Source organism: Octopus bimaculoides, chromosome 29 (assembly GCF_046866305.1).
Source record: "Octopus bimaculoides isolate indiv1 chromosome 29, ASM4686630v1, whole genome shotgun sequence".
NCBI lineage: Eukaryota > Metazoa > Mollusca > Cephalopoda > Octopoda > Octopodidae > Octopus > Octopus bimaculoides.
Genome location: NC_142956.1, coordinates 5024999 through 5046304, shown reverse-complemented (window position 1 = coordinate 5046304; position 21306 = coordinate 5024999). Strand labels below are relative to the sequence as shown.

At 35.1% G+C, this 21306-nt stretch overlaps 1 protein-coding gene across 2 annotated transcripts in view; it reads left to right on the top strand.

Annotated features, from left to right (window-relative positions):
- Positions 1–21068, top strand: part of LOC149130311 (adhesion G protein-coupled receptor G6-like) — a 564593-nt gene extending 543525 nt beyond the window's left edge. For both annotated transcript variants that reach the window (XM_089345351.1, XM_089345352.1), the window contains 5 exons: positions 442–565; positions 6083–6227; positions 6702–6780; positions 18094–18488; positions 19953–21068. In XM_089345351.1, the coding sequence (XP_089201477.1) occupies positions 442–565; positions 6083–6227; positions 6702–6780; positions 18094–18488; positions 19953–19999 (790 nt within the window). In that variant the 3' untranslated portion in view covers positions 20000–21068. The remainder of the gene's footprint in view (positions 1–441; positions 566–6082; positions 6228–6701; positions 6781–18093; positions 18489–19952) is intronic.
- Positions 21069–21306: the final 238 nt, after the last annotated feature.

Below are 21306 nucleotides of genomic sequence, written 5' to 3'. Positions count from 1 at the left end.
AGTGTTTTATATCTCATTCAAATCATCATACACATAATTTACACCACAACCACACAGAAATTATGTAAACACATACACACACACACACACACACACACACACATAGATACATATAGATAGATAGATACATAGATACATAGATATATATACATATATATATATATATATATATATATATATATATATATATATATATATAGAGAGAGAGAGAGAGAGAGAGAGAGAGAGAGAGAGATAGACAGACAGACAGACAGACAGACAGACAGACAGATAGATAGATAGATAGATAGATAGATAGATAGATAGATAGATGTAACAGTGTTTATATTCAAATAATCATGATATAACTGTTGTAGTTATTATTTATGTACTGAGTTTTTTTTTGTTTTTACCTGTACTTTATTGAATGAAATATTTTCTTTCCTTTTCCCGTTATTTCAGATATCTAAGGATATTAATGGCTTCAAAGATTTTAGTAAACTTGTGCATTTCTTTGGCCATCACTAATTTAATCTTCCTTGTTGGGACGCAACAATATGGCTCAAAAATAGCAGTTGTTTGTAAGGTAAGTGAAAACACATTTTAACCAGTACGAATTTTGTTTTACATGAAACACTACGAACGAGTTCATATAGATTTCACCCAGTAATAGCCCAGGCTGCATCTGTATTCAAATTCTTCCAACGTCACTAGATACATTTAATGTTGTCATATTTCGTCCTTGCATTTTTTTCATTTGACCAATGCTTTATTTTCAGATGACAACATTCTTATGGTAAAACCTCGAGATAATGAGAAAATAAATTTTTATTCGTCAAGCTATATTTTGTATAAAAATTTCGATAAATTCTCCTCGCATATATATTAAACATCTGACCCACCCAAATTGACTATGTTAGCTTTCTATTCAACATTATTTTAATTTTATTGTATTGGGTCATCCCATCAGAAATTCCGAGCCGGAATCTACAACCTAGAAGACGAGCCTCGTCCTGGAACATATGTAGAGCTCGACGAGGATGTCCTGCTAACTTTGGTGGAACAAACTTCCATTGTGTCGGTTGAAGAAATAGCAGAGAATCTTGGATTTGGTCATTCAACCAGTCATTCAGGTCAGTGCGTGAAGAAAACGACCATTTTTGGTTTCTAGACGAAAGGCGTTTTTCCATCAGGATAATGCTCGGCCACATACAGTGAGAATGACATTCGAAAGGCTGGAGCAGTTTGAATGGGAGACGATGTTCCAGCCAGACAGGGCTTCACATGATTATCATTTATTCTGCGATCTTCAAAATCATTTGGACGGAAAAAATATGAAGTTTGCAGACAATATCAGAACAGTACTGGACGTGTACTTTTCGTGACGGACAAACGAATTTTGGAAGATGAGCCTTGCAGGTCTACTAGAGATATGAAAGAGCATTGTAGAAAAGGAAAGAGGGCATATTTTAGATTAAAAGAAGAACTATATCTTAATTTTGAAAAGTAAAAGAAGTATAAAAATCTATTATTTATGGGATGACCCAATGTCTGATTAAGCCCTTTCTATCTACTAAAGCAACAAATATTAATTATTTCAGGCGTTTTATATTTTGATACAAGACCTGCAACTTTTAGGGAGAATTGTTTTGTTGATACCATCAACCCCTATACTCTACTAGTAGTTGTAGAAAACTTGAATTTATCGACGTGAAGTGCCGCAAGGCAAAATTGACTGATCTCTCCAGAGTTCATCTGAGCCTCTCATCATTCTGGGCTCGAGGAATTAAAGTAGCAGAGGAGTATTGGGGTATTTTATATCGACTAATCCTGTTTCTAAAAATTACCGGTTTTGTGTTGAAATTGGAAAGAATTATTAATCTTTCCAATTATTATTAAATTGGAAAGAATTATTATTATTATTATTATTATTATTATTATTATTATTATTATTATTATTCCTTCGTAACACAAGGACCTCAGATAAATAATACTTTCCCAATAAAACTGCTTTTTGCAAGACATCAGTCTTGGGATTTCCAGTTTCCTTAAAAAGTATTGATGGAATTGAGCCACTGGTAGCACTTTTACATTACCCTCTCGCATTCCATACAGTTTTGCCATTTCCTCTTTCAATTCGGAGTACTTGGTAATTTTTCAACCTCTTTACTCACAACAGTCATGTCATTTGGTATGGCTACATCAATGATCTGACAGTATTTGTTTCTCATATTCAATATTACAATATTCGGCCGACGGTGTTCGATTACACGATCCGTCTGAAAACCATAGTCCCAGAGTATCGTTACTTTTCTATCCTCCTACATAACTTTACTTGGTACATGCTCATACCAGTTATCTGTTACTTCATATTGGTATTTACGGCATAAGAGCCAATACAGATACATGCACACTTTATCGTGACGGCGCTTGTATTTGTTTCTGCAAATCTCTCACACCCACTTACCAAGTCGGTCACATTTTCCACACTCTTTCCAGAGAGTCTGCATTTCTGCGTGTCAGAAGTTTTATAGATGTTATACTTCACTGAATTGGTAGCGAAAGCCTGGTCTTGTACAGCAATGATCAGGCTTCCGGTAGTATGCCTCAAATTACTTTACTGAACCCATGCCCACGATGTTGTATTATCCTTAACGTCTTGCGTATTCCTTTCCAACTGTCCGTGCATTATCATTTCAATAAATTCTTGCTTTCTCTTCTCCTCTTCTCTTTGGTAAAACTCTTCCTTGCTCATCATTTCATCTGCATTTACACCCATATCTTTCGCGGCATATTGCAGCAGATCTTAATCATTATTCATCAAATACTCGGAAACCTTCTCCTTTCCCTCCTTATACAATGGTCTATACTAATTAGTGCTATGCCACCATTCTTTCTTTTCATATACAGTCTGTTTACTTGGCTTTAGGTTGTAGCGCCCCATGCAGCGTCATCAACTTTCCCGTCGTTCTATCACAGTTGATATTTCCTCTTTAGTCCATTTCAGGATGGACGCATTATATCTGACCACCCCAACTGCGCTAATCAAATGTTTGACATTCAGGTTGGATTTCCACTCTAGCTTCATCTTTTTTGATACGCCGCGCTGACCTTGACTTTCATTTCTCTGTGTCGAATGTCATCCAGCTCTAAAATCCCTAAATATCTATAGCCACTACCGTCGGGTTCACCCATGATCTCTCCTGATGATAACTGAAATCCTCTACAGGCTGCTTTCTTCCATTATTTCGTATTAAGTACTGAGCATTTGGTAAGCCCAAAGTCCATATCGATGTCCCAACCACTTTTCTGAAGTGTTTTAGTTAAGGTATCTATCTGTTTTTCAGATTTCATAAACAATTTCAGGTCATCCATAAACAGAAGAAGGTTCAATGATGGGCCTTTCTTCATACATCGGTAAACTATCTTAACTATTCTAATTACAAATTACAAATAGTAACGGAGAAAACGATTCACCATGGAAGAAACGCCTTTTAATAAATATCAATGTCTCCAAGTAATGCATTTACTCTAGTACAATTTGGATTCCCACTCTTTCATGCTCTGCATCAGAACATTTGCGATGTTGTCAGCAACAACAAACATCTGCAGGCATTCCACGATCCAATGATCCACGTATGAGGCATCATATGATATGCCTTCTTAAAGTCAATCCAAGCTATAGACATGTTTGTGTCAGAAAAGTATGTCTTTGCCGCACATATTCTAATGAGTATCTTCCAGATTATGTTTAGGCATTCTATGGGACGCTAGTTTCCCACAATATTCCCCTTTCTTCTATCTTTCATTATAAGTGTTGTCGTCCCAGACACCATCCAGCGAAGACTGTACCTTTCTGGACAAGCTCATTCAATTGGGCTGCTAGTCTTTCACATGTGCCTTGTGGCATCCCTTCGGCCAAAAGCCATAAGTCATATCAGTTAGGCACTTTATCCAGTTATACTTTCACATCACCCATGCTTGTAATTCTGTCTTGATAGTTCCCATCCACATTGCATCCCTTTTATGCATCACATTGTTTCCCCATCTTGCGCTCCAGAACTTCTGGCTTGATATGCACTAGGAGCTACATTTTCCCTATTATCTCCTTCTTACTTTCGGAAGAATTGCTTCGGGTTATTTTTGAACGATCTATTCAGCTCGAATTGCTTATTTCTGTTCACAGATCATCTGATCCTCTGTTTTTTTCCATGATCCTGTTTTTTAAATGCTCTATTACTGTATCAATCCCGTCCTTCTGTATTTTATATTTTTTCTCTAATTTTTCTCTGTCGGTCGTTTACCCATTTCCCTAGTTTCCTCTCAAGCATCGGTCAATTTTTCGTAGATCTTGCTGTGCCCGCATTATGTCACTTTCAATGTGTCGTCTCCACAATGGTTCTTTTGTTGCACAATTTTTTGTTCTCTTAAGTTGTAATTTCTCCTCAACAAGTAGCGCAACAGCCCGGAGAAGATACCTTGTTTGTGTTATGTCCTCGATCCGGATGTATGGTATGGCAGTATTTATCTTTAGTGTTACTTTATTTATCACAGTCCTATCTACCCTTCTCTTGTGGTTATTTTTTTCTTTTAGAGCATTCATCAAGCTGGTGAGTCGCCTTTGAATTTCAAGCCATTGATTATCTAGTTGGTCCATTTCCTTTGCATGTCCACCCACCAAAGTATCAGGGGTCACTGTATAACATCCCTGTTCCTCATACTTAACAGCTCATCGTCATTTCTCTGTTCTTGCTCTCTTCTCTTCTCTCTGCTTTCAACTCCTACCTCTCTATTTTCAACAACGACCATCCTTTGTAGCCCATCGGCAGGGTCTCTAAAACTCTCATTAATCCGAGGTATTTCTACGCTAGTTACGTAACACTTCCTCTTAATCATTCTCCCTTCGTTCATTTATTATTATTATTATTATTATTATTATTATTATTATTATTATTATTATTATTATTAATATTATTATTATTATTATTATTATTATTATTATTATTATTATTATTATTATTATTATTATTATTATTATTATTATTGTTGTTATTATTATTATTATTATTATTATTATTATTATTATTATTATTATTATTGTTCAGTAGTTTTATTTTTATAACCTGCTTTCACTTCACTACCGAGTGCAGCACTGTGTGCCTTGGGTATGTGCTGTGGTTTGCTGTGGTGCTCTTATGGTTACTGTATTGAAAGTGTTTTGCATAGGATGTGTGCAGTGCCCAGTAGTGCAATTTTCTGTATATTATATATATTTGCAAGTCCTAGTGGTTTTGTTATGTAATTGCCTGAATATTTTTTTTTATTATACCTAAGGCACCTACTATGATAGGAATTGTTTCTCTTTTTCGATTCCACATTCGAGTTACCTCTATTTCCAGGTCTTTGTATTTTGAAAGTTTCCCCATTTCTTTTAGGGAAACGTTGTCATCTGCTGGTATTGATACATCAATTAGAAAGCATTCTTTTCCTTCATGATCTTTGACAACTATATCTGGTCTATTTGCCTTAATTTCTCTATCTGTGTGTATTGGCATATCCCAGAGTATGGTTGCTTTCTCGTTTTCTGTGACCTTTTCTGGCGTGTGTTTATACCATCTTTTTTCTGTTGTTATTCCATAGTGTTGGCATAGCTTCCAGTGTATATAGGTCCCAGCTCTGTCGTGTCTGTGAATATATTCCTTCTTAGCCAGGACTGGGCAGCCAGGGATAATACGGTTTATTGTTTGTTGTCCATCGCCACATATTCTACAGTTACTTGTTATGTTTCCTTTCATTATATGTTTTTGGTAATTTCTGGTGGGGAGGCATTATTATTATTATTATTATTATTATTATTATTATTATTATTATTACACATTGATAATGTTGTCGATTGGCAAAGGCACCAAACAAAATTCATTTCTGTATTGAATTACATCTCTTTATGTTTTGTGCTGAAATTTCTATTTTAATTTTTATACTTCTGGGTTCAATAATATAACATATCCACCAAGGACAGATGCCTACTTAACTATATATTTGAGTTTATGTATGTGAATGTTGGAAATCATTATTGTTATTGTTGCTGTTATTGTTATTGTAGGCAGTGGCTGCTCTGTTACACTACTTCCTTCTGACATCTCTCATGTGGATGGCTGTGGAAGCATTTCACGTTTGTCTAGCTGCTGTTATTGTATTTAAAACATATCAGTCACATTTTGTCCTGAAGAGTTCAATTTTTGCCTGGGGTAAGTAGCTGAAACGAGATGTAATATTTATATATACAGATTACACGTAAATTATAAAGAAACATATTCTCAGGTTGATCATTAGGGCAACATAAGATTACTTTCATTTTCCCGCAAAAAAATTCAGTTTTATCTCATCTCTAGAAAAAGCTAAGAGTTATTCATTTTGTACTTCACCTGACGCAACAATTAATTTGGCCGGAACTTGCAGCAATTTTTAATTTTTGTTTCCCAGTGAAACATATCGTTGATAGAATCGAAGACATACACTAGTTGTAATTTCTAGAAGCCAAATGAGTAATTAGTAGAACTTGACTAGAGTACCTGAACATAAATATGGATATCTTTTCAAGCAGACATTTTTCTCAAATAAAACATGGTCAACTAAATCGATTTAAATGTCATATATTTATGATTTTAAATATTGACTAATATCTACATATGTTTCTTCCTTTCTGTAAATGTCCTTGTCAGGTCTTCCAGCTGTCGTTGTCATAATTACTTTGGCAATTAACTACACAAACAATTACATCAGGATTGAACATACACAAGTGTAAGTATTTATGTTTTATTCATCAAATTGTCTTTGCTCTCCACAACTAATAGCTTGCTAGATTTATTTATGATTTGAATAACGAAGAATGGTGGATAAACTACCATCAAGCTAAAGCAAGATTTTCATTGATGATAGGGATAACATATACTAAAATGCATACACAGACACACGCACATACACATAGATAATACCTACACACACGTATATTTATATATACATATGTGTGTGTGTGTGTGTGTGTGTGTGTGTGTATGTGTGTGTGTGTGTTATTTCTTTACTACCCACAAGGGGCTACACACAGAGGGGACAAACAAGGACAGACAAACGGATTAAGTCGATTATACCGACCCCATTGCGTAACTGGTACTTATTTGATCGACCCCGAAAGGATGAAAGGCAAAGTCGACCTCGGCGGAATTTGAACTCAGAACGTAGCGGCAGACGAAATACCGCTAAGCATTTCGCCCGGCGTGCTAACGTTTCTGCCAGTTCGTGAGCGAGGAAGACCATTGCTAGAACTTCAGGAACATTGTGTTGTCTAGGACTAACTTATATTTTGCATTTGCGGTTCCGGTGGTGGCTAATGAGCCCTGCTCTTGACAAGCATATATTACAGACCAAGCTTTCCCCATTCACTACACAGCGGTGCACTTTCGAGCAACACGCGTAATTTCTTCATGCAGAATATGTGCTTTCTCAAAAGTGTCGACCCTTCCTTATTCTGCTTCCTCCATCTTTGGCGATGAGAGTAATTGCTCTCCCAGTCAGTCTCCTGCATATCACAGGCCTTTAATGAGAACTTCACACAGTCCTTAAATCGCAGGTTCAGTTACTGCCGGGGTTTCTTTTCATTCACAAGTTCCCCATCTATTTATGAATCCTGATATCCTTCATTCTAATAGGATGCCCAGTCCAACGTAACTGGTAACTGTGCACCATCACCATTCAAGACATCATTTGTGATCAGGACCTGTGTGTCTGGAGTTTTTAAGGTCGAACCAACATTCAAAATGCGTCTGAGACATCACTGATGAAAGCGTTCAAGGATCATTACATGCTATCTTGGTTGAAGGAACAATTGTGGAAGTGGTAGACAATTCATCTACCTGGGCAGCACACTCGGCCGTTCTTGCTCTCTGGATGAGGAAATATCCTTCAGGCTGCAGAGAGCAACTGACTTCTTCCGGTCTCTTCATTCTCGTGTCTGGTCCCAGCATGGCATCACAAAGCAAAGAATATTGCTGTGTACCGTGCATGTGTACTGACACACATACTCAAAGACACACACAAATATACATATATACATGCATATGCATACATATGTATATATATATATATATATATATATATATATATATATATATATATATATATATTTAAGAATTTAAGGATTGGAGAAAACGCATGTTATAATTGCATACTTTATTCCTACATATCTTTCAAAGGATTACAACCTGTGTGATCCATAGGGATCTTTGATATTAAAATTGTAACCAATATTAACAACAAAAACAATGCCAAATTTATCCAATTTGACATTTCTAATTTCTATCCCTCAATTAACCCCATTATTTTAAATACAGCACTTTGGTTTGCTCACAAGAAGGCGGGTATGCCTAGAGACGAGTTTAAAGTCATTAAAGCAGCTAGAAATTCCATAATTAAGTTTAATAAAAAACTATGGATACGTAAGTACACACCAGAAGGATTCGACGTTCCGATGGGAAGTTCCGATTCAGCTCAAATTGCTGACTTAATATGCACATTCATTCTATACGAATTAGAAGACCAATTCCCAAATGTTAAGGGTGGTCTATACAGAGACGACTGTCTATTATACTTAGAGAACACCACAAATCAAAAAATACAAAAAGTTAAAAATAAATTAGCTAGGTGTTTTAGCAGAATGGGCTTTGGTATAGTATTTGAAGATGAAACATCTATAGCTAACTTCTTGGACGTCACTTTAGATCTACACATTAAAACATTTTTCCCGTATCATAAACCCTCCACTAACCTAAAATATATCAGTAAATCCAGCAATCATCCAAACTCAGTAACGAGAAATTTGGTCAAAAATATTTCTCTTAGACTATCCAATCTTTCTACGAACGAATGCATTTTCAATAAGGAGGCTGAATTTTACAACTTAGCTTTATCAAAAGCAGGTTACAGAGAAAAGGTTAATTATATAGATTCTAATTATGAAACCGATATGAGTAATAACAATACTAATAATAATATTCTTAATATCAATAATTATAATGATAAAGCTTTTAATTTAAATAATAACAATAAATACGAAGATAACTACAACCATAAATTACCTAACGATAGCAACAAGTTTAACATCCTTTCACGAAATAAGGGAAATAAAAGTCAAATAAAACCTTGTCCCAATGATAACAATAAACGAAGACTATTTATAAACAATACCGGAAAACATTCTAAACCAGAACCTAATAAATATGTCTGGGTAGTTCTTCCTTACAGTAAAAATGTAAAAACAAATTTGGTATCCCAGTTCCAAAACGCTATAGATAAGAACTTTCCTAAACACTCTCATTACTCCCAAGTCATAAATACACACAAGGTTAGATTCGGTTTCTCTAACATGAAGAACATTTCACAGATAATATCTACACACAATATGAGGCTTTTGCATCCACTAGAGAGTTCAAACAGTAATATCATTGAACCAAACGTTATTAACCCTTACCAAAATAGCAATAATAATAATAATATAGGGAACAATATTAATAACACAACACATAATAGTAAAAGTCACAACAACAAAATCATTATTTCAGAAGTCAATTCCAAAAGAATTAGTTTTTTAAGTGAAAATGTGACACTCAGAAACACTATCTACCAATGTCAAGTTAGTACTCCCAAGAATACTTACTTTTACCTAGGTTCTTCCTCTACACCTTTATCCACTAGAATTTCTAACCATTTTTCATCCTTTAGAGATAGAAGCAAACGTAATACCACGAGCCTTAGCAAACTAATTTGGGATCTTAAAGATAATAACATTAAATTTAAACTAGACTGGCTTATTCTTTCTATTTCTAAGCCATATGAAAAGGGTGGAAAATTCTGTGATTTATGTGTAACAGAATTTCTTTTTATTTTATTTTCAGAGAATTGTCTGGTTAATAATTTCATTGAACATTCTTACAAATGCAAACATTGGCAAAAACATATATATTCTGCATTCAAATAACAATAAAGGTTTTTATAAAACGCTATCATATTTGCCCGTAATAAGTAAATACTTAAAATAGTTCTAATAAAACATTAGTTTTTCCCTCAAAGGTTAGAAGATTAAAATTACTTACGATTCTAATTATTTATCTATACTTTCGTAATTTATTAACCTTAATTAGAGTATATTTTAAATCTTGATAAACCATTGTAACAACCATAACATACTAAATTTATGTACGTATGAACATACCGGTATGGGTGTTTTTTTATATATACGCGTGTATCTGTGAGAGATAATGTGTATATATATATATATGTGTGTGTGTGTGTGTGTGTGTGTGTGTGTCTGTGTATACATATTTAGGGTTTTGTATAAAATAGAGATGTTTTAACTGATTTTTCTGTGTACATATACGCATTATCATTTATATTTTCACTCTTACCCTTGTTTTGACTCTTATCAATATTTTTTTTTTTTAAATATATAAATATGCATTTACGTATGATTTTTTGGATGTATGGACATTTTTGTGTAAAAATGTATTTATTAAAACATAGGTTTGTTTATATATTCAAATATGAATGTACTTGTGAATAAGTATGGGAGCATATTTGTGTAGATGTATTTTTTATCTTTATTTTTATTTAAAAAAAATATAAGTAAACGTTTAGATGTTTTATGTATGTGTAAATATAAATGTGTGTATATGATTGAGTATACAAGTTTATGTGAGTGTGCGTGTCCACATGTGTATACACACACACAGACACACACACACACACACACACACACACACACACACACACACATATGTATATATATGTATGTGTCTGTGTCTGTATCTGTATGTGTGTGTATGTGTATGTATATATGTATGTATGTGTATGGGTATGTGTGCATGTGTATGTGTGTGTGTGTATGTACATGTATTTGAGTGTATGTGTATATATATATATAAATATATATATATATATATATATATATATGTATATATATATATATATATGTATATATATATATATGTATGTATGTATGTGTATGTGTATGTATATATATGCATATATGTATGTATATGGGTATATAGGTGTGTGGATGAGTGTATCTGTGTGTATGTATGTATACATGTACACCTGTGTGGGGGGTGTATGTATGTTTGTAAGTATATATATATATATATGTGTGTGTATATGTGTACAAATCTACGTATATGTAAGCATGTATAATTGTGTATGTATTTGTATAAAACCATATGTATATACGTTATTAGGTTCTGCATGTAAGTGCATATTTCTATATGTATGTGTGTGTATGTATATATGTATGTATGCGTGTATGTGTTTTTATGTATGTATATGTATGTGTACATGTGTGTATGTGTATATGTATGCATGCACACACACACATATATGGATATGTGGATGTATGTATATGTGTGTGTGTATGTATGTATATATAAAACACTTGAGTTATTTTTCATTTTTATATATACACACACATATATATATGTATATATATGTATATATGTATATGTATATGTATATGGATTTGTATGTATGTATGTATGTGCATGCGTGTGTTTACGTATGTATACATGTATGTATATGTATATGCGAATCTGTTTATTTGATTAGGTAATAGGCGTAGATGTATAGCTATGTGTATGTGCATGAATCTATTTCTATTTATACATGTGTGTATATATAAGTGGATACATATGTGTATATGGGGACATGCACACATGTGTATATTTGTATATGCGTGGGTACGTATGTGCATATGTATGAATGTGGACGTATGAGTGTGTGTATATATATATATATATATATATATATATATATATGTGTGTGTGTGTGTGTGTGTGTGTATATATATATATATATATATGTATACATATGTATATACGGGTGCACATGTGTATGTATGTGTATATACATATATATATGTATATGTGTGTGTGTGTATCAGTATGCACGTATATGTGTGTGTTTGTGTATGTGTATTTATGTATACATGTACGCTCTCACACATTGATTGGTATGTGTTGTCCAACCCACTATCCGGCAGCGTCCAATTCTCTAACGGTTTTTTTCAAATGAATCAAGTCATAACCTTATCCATCTATTGTTTTCATAATCGGTCATAATGTCTTACGTTTAAGATGATTCCCATGCTTTCCCTGATGAGAAGGTTACAATTTTAATATCAAAGATCCCTATGGATCACACAGGTTGTAATCCTTTGAAACATATGTTGGAATAAATTATGCAATTAAAACATGCGTTTTCTCCAATCCTTAAATTCTTAAATATACTCAAATACCCAAAATTCCAAAGAGTTCCTGCTTTAAAAACAGGAACTAAACCACAGTTATTTTGTGTTCTTTGTTACATTGGTTTCTATTAACCCATTTATTCTATCAGAAGAATTTTTATTCATTAAAATAGAAGAAATACACATAATTATATATATATATATATATATATATACAAATATAATAATAATAATAATAATAATAATAATAATAATAATAATAATAATAATAATGATGATGATGATGATGATGATAATAATAATAATAATCCTAGGATAGAATTTGTAAACATGTAATACAATCCGTATTTCTGGGATAATTACAATGTAGTCCGTAGTACCCGTTAGCATCCAGTTTATAATTACCATTGATTCATTTCTTAAGGTGATATAACGTTAGTAGGTGAACTATAGAGGGATGTCTTTTCTTTTTACCAGTATAAATTTGAAGTGTAGCGATGCATTAAATATTCATAAATTCCCGCCTCGGATTATTGTTATTATTATTATATTTCGCCTAGGTTATATCGCTATAACTTGATGAAAACCCGAAAAACTAGTTCACTAGTCAGCATTATTAGACGGTGGTTGGCATAATAAAATAGGAGCTGTATTTGCATATTTAAAACGTTACCATAAAGAAATGTAATATATATATATATTTATATATGTATATATATATATTTTATTTAAAGTATTAAAGACTTTCACTCAATTTCCCTTATAGTCACCTCGTTTTAACACTCTTAATCAAAATCTCTATTCTACTCTTATCCCATCTTCTCTCCCTCACTTTTTCTCTCTTAGTTACTCTGTTTCTCACCCTCTCTCTCTCTGTTTTCCGTGATATATATATTTTTCGTTTTTCATTTTTCGTTTTTCTTCTCATTTTCATTTTGTCTTGTTTGTTTCTCTCTCTCGAGTTATCTTCTCTCCCTCATACATACATACATACATATATATATATACATATATATATATATATATATATATATATATATATATATATATATATATATATATATATATATACATATATATATATATATATATATATATATATATATATATATATATATATATATATATATATATATGTGTGTGTATATGTCTGTGTCTATATATATATATATATATATATATATATATATATATATGTATATATTTTCATTCTTTTCATTTTGTCTTGCCTCGTTTTGTTTGTTTCTCTCTTGAGTTATCTTCTCTCTCTCTCTCATACATCTCTATTCCTATCACATCCTCTCTCTCTCTCTCTCTCTCTCTATCTATCTATCTATCTCGTACTCCGTACGCACTCTCTACTCGCTCTACTTCGTATTCTCCCTTGTCCCTCCCCTCTTTATACTCTTCTTTCTAGTACTATTTCTATATACTTTAAGATAACCTCTCTCTCTCAAATATCGTGCACCATGGTGGATACCAGAGGACGAGACTTTGTACAGCGCCAAGTTGAGGCCAACAAGAAGATGAAGATGCGCCGAAACTGGCAGCTGGAGGAAGTTCGCCTTCTTGGACACGCATGGAATCTGGTCAAAGGATCACCAGCAAACGATCTAATAGCCGAAAGCCTGGATAGGTACAATTTCCACAGGTCAATGGCTCAAATTGATCGAAAGAAACTGGAGCTCATTCGCTCCTACGAGCTCGTGAAACCGCAACTTGACCTCCTAGAAGGCATTATGAGAGACGCGGACACAAACATGGACAGTGAAGACCCTGCACACTGTGCTCAGGCTCAGGAGGACCAAACGGATCACCAAGACAAGGCAGATGCCACCAGTGTTGTAGCCACCGATGTGGGATGCAATGACCATGGTGAATACAGTCAACGCTGAACCACAAACGACAAAGACAGGAGAACAGACAAGAAGACGGTAAACACAAACAGGCTTCAAGCCCAAACACGTCAAACAGAGAAAAAGAAACAGATCTGTAAATTCTACCTAAATGGTACCTGCTGGCATGGGGAAAAGGGACGAAACTGCAAATTTGCCCATCCCAAACACCACCAGCTAAACAAGCTAGATAACCACTTACAAGAAAATAAGCGGGAGCGCAGAAAAGGGAGATCAGAAAGCTTAAATCTACGTACACATAATCCACAGAATACCAACAGGACTCACAAAGAGAGAAGTCCGTATATTCCTTCTGCTCCCCCCCCCCCAAAAGGGCTGTATGCAGAGGCTGTACGAACTGCAGTAGCTGAGCAGCAAGCTTTTTTAAGCGTGGCCCAGAAAATGGTACAACAGTTAACGTGGATGCAGAGGGTACAGAGTCAACGCCGCACGAACCATTGTCCAAGACCACCACAAATGATGGATCAGGGATGGCCACCGCTAACACCAGGAACCCCTGCACAGATATCACACCGATATTCCTACTGAATATCCGGGGCCTATTACGAACAGGCGGCAAAGACAAGTTCCTATACTTGAAAGACCTAGTAACATGCAATCAAGCAATATGCATGGTGCTTACCGAAACGCATCTAACACCTAATATAGCAGATGCGGAGATAAATATACCAGAGTATGCCGTACTCCGAACAGACAGAAGGGATAGAAGTCATGGGGGAGTTGCAATGTACATCCGAGAAGATGTCACACCCCTACTACTACTATCACACTCAAACTCTGTATGTGATACTTTAATAGTACACATAAAACAAATTGATGTAGTTGTATGCTCAACATACCGTCCACCAAAGACCGCAAAGCAGGAAGGTAAATTTGAGGACAGCCTCAGACGCATAGAAGAGGTCCTGACAAATCTGGACCAACACATCAATATACTTTTCCTAGGCGACTTTAACCTCCCAAATGTTAAATGGCCTGAAGGTCACATCCTCTCTGGGATGTCACTGCATGAACAAAGCCAGGCAAAATCATTGCTAGAACTATCCAACATGCTGTTCATGGAACAAGTGATACTCCAACCAACCAGGGGAAGCAATATTTTGGATCTCTGCTTCACAAACAATGTGAGCCTAATCCATAATGTGAAAATAACGCCCACATCTCTCTCAGATCATAACATTATAGAATTAACTATGTATGGTCCTAGACAACCCACTGACACCCACCCCACCAAGAGGACTCAAGCAATATCCAACCTGAATTTCCACGGGGCGGACTGGAAGTCAATTCGCAGAGTGATTCGAAATCAAAACTGGCATGACAGCCTTTCTATACAAGACAATGACCTCAAACTAAGTCATTTTATGTCAACCATACAAGACATATGGACCAAATACGTGCCATATAGAAAGACCAGCAAACATGCCAATAGAATTCCTAGAGACAGGAAAATCCTTATGAGACAAAGAACAACGGTCTCAAACCAGTTAAATAGAGAACTGGAGGATAGGAAAAGGGCTAAATTAAAACTAACACTGTTAGAAATAGAAAACAAAATTAAACTCTCCCATGAAAAGGAGAGAGAAGAGAAGGAAAAGAGAGCAGTAGAAAGCATAAAAACAAACCACAAGGCTTTCTATAGATTTGCAAAGGAGACTGCTACGGTGCAGTATAAGATAGGACCCCTGTTCCTGCCTAATGGCTCACTGACTGCAGATCCCACATGGATAAGTGAAGTGCTCAGTACACAATTCAAGAGTGTCTTCACCTCTCCTCTGAGTCACATGCAGATAAAGAACCCAGCTGATTTCTTTGACAATAGCACTCAGCAGAAAAAGACTGCATCCATTACCTACATCGACATTGAAGAGGAAGATGGGATAGCTGCCATAAATGAAATGAGCTCAAATTCGGCAACTGGCCCCGATGGTTTCCCAGCTGTCCTCTTAAAGTCGTGTAAACAAGAATTAGCAGGACCACTCCGGATATTCTTCCAGAGTTTCCTTGCAAATGGTAAACTTCCCAAAACGCTGAAGGAAGGCACCATATGTCCTATCCATAAAGGTGGAAGCAGAGCAGAGGCTGGAAACTATAGGCCCATCTCTCTGACTTCACATATTAGCAAAGTCATGGAACGAATTGTCAGAAGGAGATTGATTGCGTTCCTAGAAGAAAATGACTTGCTGAATGAGACCCAGCATGGTGTCCGTCCAGGTAGAAGCTGCCTCACGCAGCTCTTGCAGCATTATGACTGGGTCCTGAAGCAGCTACTTGACCATTCAAATGTTGATGTGATATATCTCGACTTTGCAAAAGCCTTTGACAAAGTTGATCATGGCTTGATATGTCACAAGCTGCGAAACCTTGGCATAGCTGGTAAATTAGGAGAGTGGCTGCATGACTTCTTGAATGGTAGAAGTCAGACAGTTGCAGCCAATGGAGAACTATCTAGGGAAACACAGATATTGAGCGGTGTTCCACAGGGAACTGTTCTGGGGCCACTACTGTTCATAGTGGCCCTTCTGGACATGCCCACGGTCACTCGGAGAGCCACTGTCACTAGCTATGCTGATGACACAAAGATATCTCAGGCAATAAAGAATCCTGATGATATTGTAAGCCTGCAGAATGACCTAAGTGCAATATATGAGTGGGCAGAGCAAAATAATATGCAGTTCAATGCAAAAAAATTTCAAGTACTGCGCTACAAGACCACAAGTACCTCCCAACTGGCATACACAGGGCCTGGAGGTACTGCAATCCCAGAACCACAAACAGTTAGAGATCTGGGCATCAACATGTGTAGTGATGCATCATTTCACATGCACATTGTCAAGTTGACAGCAAGGTGCACACAACTGGCGGGGTGGATACTGAGGACTTTCCGTACAAGGGATCAAAAAGTCATGTTGACTCTATGGAAGACATTTGTTCTGAGCCGCCTAGACTATTGCTCTCAGTTGTGGTCACCACACAGTGTTAAGCGGACAGCAAAACTCGAGGCAATTCAGCGGCACTATACAAAAAAGATCGCCACAGTCCCACAGATGAACTACAGGGAGCGACTGAAGGCACTAGGTCTCTACTCCCTGGAGCGCAGGCCGGAGAGATATGTAATAATATACATATGGAAAATACTGGAAGGACTGGTGCCAAACTTTGGTATCAAATACTACAGGAATGCCCGCACGGGTCGCCACTGCATGGTGCCAAAGGTACCGTCCACTGCATCTCACATAAGAACGAGATACTGCAGCAGCCTCGGTTTCAGAGGACCTCAGCTCTTCAATGCCCTGCCAAAACATTTGAGAGACATGCAAGACATGGATGCGGAGGTCTTCAAGACAAAACTTGACGCTTTCCTCTCCACGATACCAGACGAACCAATGGCTCGTAATGAGACGCAGTTTAGGGCAGCTGTGTCAAATTCTCTTATACACCAGATGTGCCATCAAAACTCTTGATTGGACCATGTCAGGTGGGAGAGAAGAGCCATGCAAGGAACGGGAAAATCACGGTGGTGCTCCAGCATGACCGCAGCCACTTGGCTGAAACACATAAATAAATAAAAAAGTAAAAAAAAAAAAAATCTCTCTCTCTCTCTCTCTCTCTCTCTCTCTCTCTATATATATATATATATATATATATATATATATATATATATATATATATATGTATATATATATATATTGAAGGATAGTGGTGTTTTAAAGTGTCTGGATATTGAAATATTCGATAGGAATGCGTTAGTGTTTGTACATAACTATGTGACTCACTGGAAGTTTGAGCTTGTCTTTTGTTTCATTTTAGCTCAGAATCACTTCTCTCTCTAACTCTTCCGCGACCCATGTATTTATTGATTGAACATTTGATAAATTTCCTTCCTCAATTGATTTTTGTATTTACTTGCAGTTGTTGGTTATCCGGGATACCTTTCTATGCTGCTTTCCTGGCTCCCGTTGTGATTATTCTCGTCTTCAACGCCACCATGTTTTTTATCATTATCTGGCGCATTATCGTAATACAAAGTAAGAAGCTGCTTCAATGCAAAACCAGAAAACTACGTGTTTTTGGTGTTGTTGGTTTGATTTTCCTGTTCGGGTTATCCTGGGTCTTTGCATTCTTCGCTGTTGGGGAAGCAGCAGGAGTGTTTGAAATTCTTTTTGTCATCTTCAATACCTTTCAAGGAACGTTTATCTTCTTATTCTACTGTATATACAAGAAAGACACCAGAGACGTCATTTGCAAGTGTATTTGTAAACAAAAGAAAGAGAAAGCCAGTAGTAAAGTTGTAAAAACCAATAAAAGTAAGTGCAATTTGATCTTTCTTATTCCTGCCACCACCACAACGAGGGACAATATGTCATAATGGGGCTAATCACAAACACCACTTCTACCCAGTCAACCATTGTCAACATCATCGCTTTTAGGACAGGATAGACATCATAATAATTACCAACTCCATTCTTGTCACCATCTTCATCTGTATGTATGCATGTATTTTTGTATGTACGTACGTACGCATGTGTGTATGTATGTACGTATGCATATATATATATATATATATATATATATATATATATATATATATATATATATATATATATATATATATATATATGTATATATATATATATAGTTTTAGGGAAAAGAACTAAGGTTCATGAACTCATCGATGAAAATCCACTGTCACATATATATTTTATACGGTGAAACTTAATTTAATTTTAATTTTTAATAAATTGAATTTGATTGAGTTTTTACCTGTAAATTGGGAGTTTCATCCCTAATTTTATTTTATATATATATATATATATATATATATATATATATATATATATATATATATATATATATATATGTGTGTGTGTGTGTGTGTGTATACACAAACATATAAGTATATAGAATCATGCATCTTTCTATTTATATATACATGCATAAAGAGACATAAGAAGGCGCGTGGCTTCGTAGCTAGGGCATTCAGCTACGATCGTAAAGTCGTGAGTTCGATTACCAACGGTGCATTTCGATCTTGAGCAAGACACTCTATTTCATATTACCCGAGTCCAATCAGCTGGCATTCTGTTTTATGCTAAATCTTCCTGATAACTACGTTCAGGTTACGTGTGTGTGTGTGTGCAGAGCTCACTTATGTGTGCGTTAGTTTCACGAGCAGTCTCTTTCGTTGATCAAATGAACTGGAACTGTCTTCATTGTAATCGTTGAGAGAGAAAGACAGACAGAAAAGAAGAGGAGAGACAGTGAAGTGAGTTAGATGGATTGATATATCGTTGTGAAAATGTACATGCTGCCACGGAGAGATCCATGTAAAATTTGCACATTGCAGAAGATAGACCTCCGTAAAATTTATGTATTACTAGAGATCAATGTCAAATCTAAACAGACATAAATAGAACCATGTAATACACTGCCACATATAGATCTACGTAAAACATACATCCACAGAATAGAACAAAGATGTCTCTCATATTTGCCCTGTCAAGTTGACCAGTTGTTCTGGAAAATATTCCTGAACCAATATTACCAGTATTTTAAGCGTAGCCCTGATAATTAAATTCTCACCACTTGTTTCTGTAACGAATGTTTTCAAAATAAATTGCGTTGGTCATCCATGATTCATCCATGTAATAATATCTTAACGTATGGGAAAACGGTAGATGGCAACAGGGGTTATATATAAAATATAAGGGCTATGGAATTTTTACATTGAAAATTAATATTTTACATAAGTTTTCTTATTGTGTTTCCAGGTTCAAGTTCTGGTAATAGAACAGCAGAAACGAAACCACAAATATAAATATAAAAACAAATATCTGTGAAGAGACAGAAAAACATTGATTAGAACAATAACGAGGATAATCCACAAAATATATTACTTATTTTGAATTATATGAATTAAAATATGACTGTTATATAAAGATTAGCAAATAATATTCTCCTTAACCATCAAATGATGAATGGATCAACTGAAAGAAATGACAAAATTATATAAAATGGTAAAACCTAGTGGAAATTCCGCAGGCTTCGCTACTAAATATAGTTACATATACACAACTTATTAAATTCATACTATCCCTTCCAAAAATGTAATCCTTTTTAGCATAAGAGACCCAGTAATTAAAAGGGCTCAATATATCTTTTCTTTCATTAATAGCTATTGTTTAAATTAAAATACACATAGGAGCATAATTAATGAAAACAACTTATTCAGATTTTCTCAGGTAAAATTCTCATTTCTTTTCTTTTCTTTCATTCACAACCATACCCACGACACCTTATTGCATTTGTGAGTAAAAGACTATTTCTGGAGCGAAATATTTAAATAAAATGATACTGCTTATTTAATACAAATAGAAAACGTTTACAAGTAAACTGTTTTTCCTTTCAAATGAAGACTCTAGGGGATGACACCAAATGTAATTAGGAAGGAAGGTATAATCATATAAAAAATATAGATTTGACTAACAACACGATCACCAATATGATGGGACACATACAGTAAACATCACAATAAAATATGCATAGATACATGAAAAAATATCTGTAGCATTCAGGATGCGTATGTTTGTATAGGACATGAGAGTGTGAGGAAAATTTTCTTTTATAGTTTGCGTATTTATATATTTCTAGCATAATAACAATAATGTTATCACTGATACATGGAAAAACCTTTCTCATCTCTTTACACACAATGATGAACATATCAATACTGTCTTTTCTTCACCTAGGACATGTCTTAGTTGGAATGTTTATGAATATTATGAAAGAACAGTTTCTAATTGAAAATACCATAATTGGAAGCAATGTTACCAATGTAAATATTGATATGGTATTATAAAATAAAGTGTACAGCGGTTGTAATGACATACAGTTATATCTTCTTTCCTGTCTGGATGCCTTTATTCTTATGTATGACATTTCTTTTATCAAAAGGGACGAATTTTCTTTCTTCATGCTCCTGGTGACAGAGGTAAAACGTTTATAACAACATTGTTTCTCTCCAAAGTAAGGCAACAAAATGAATTTTAGTTGCTGTAACTTCATCTAGTATTGCTGCTAGTATTCTCCCAGGAGAACGAACAGCTCATTCCGCTTTTAAATTAC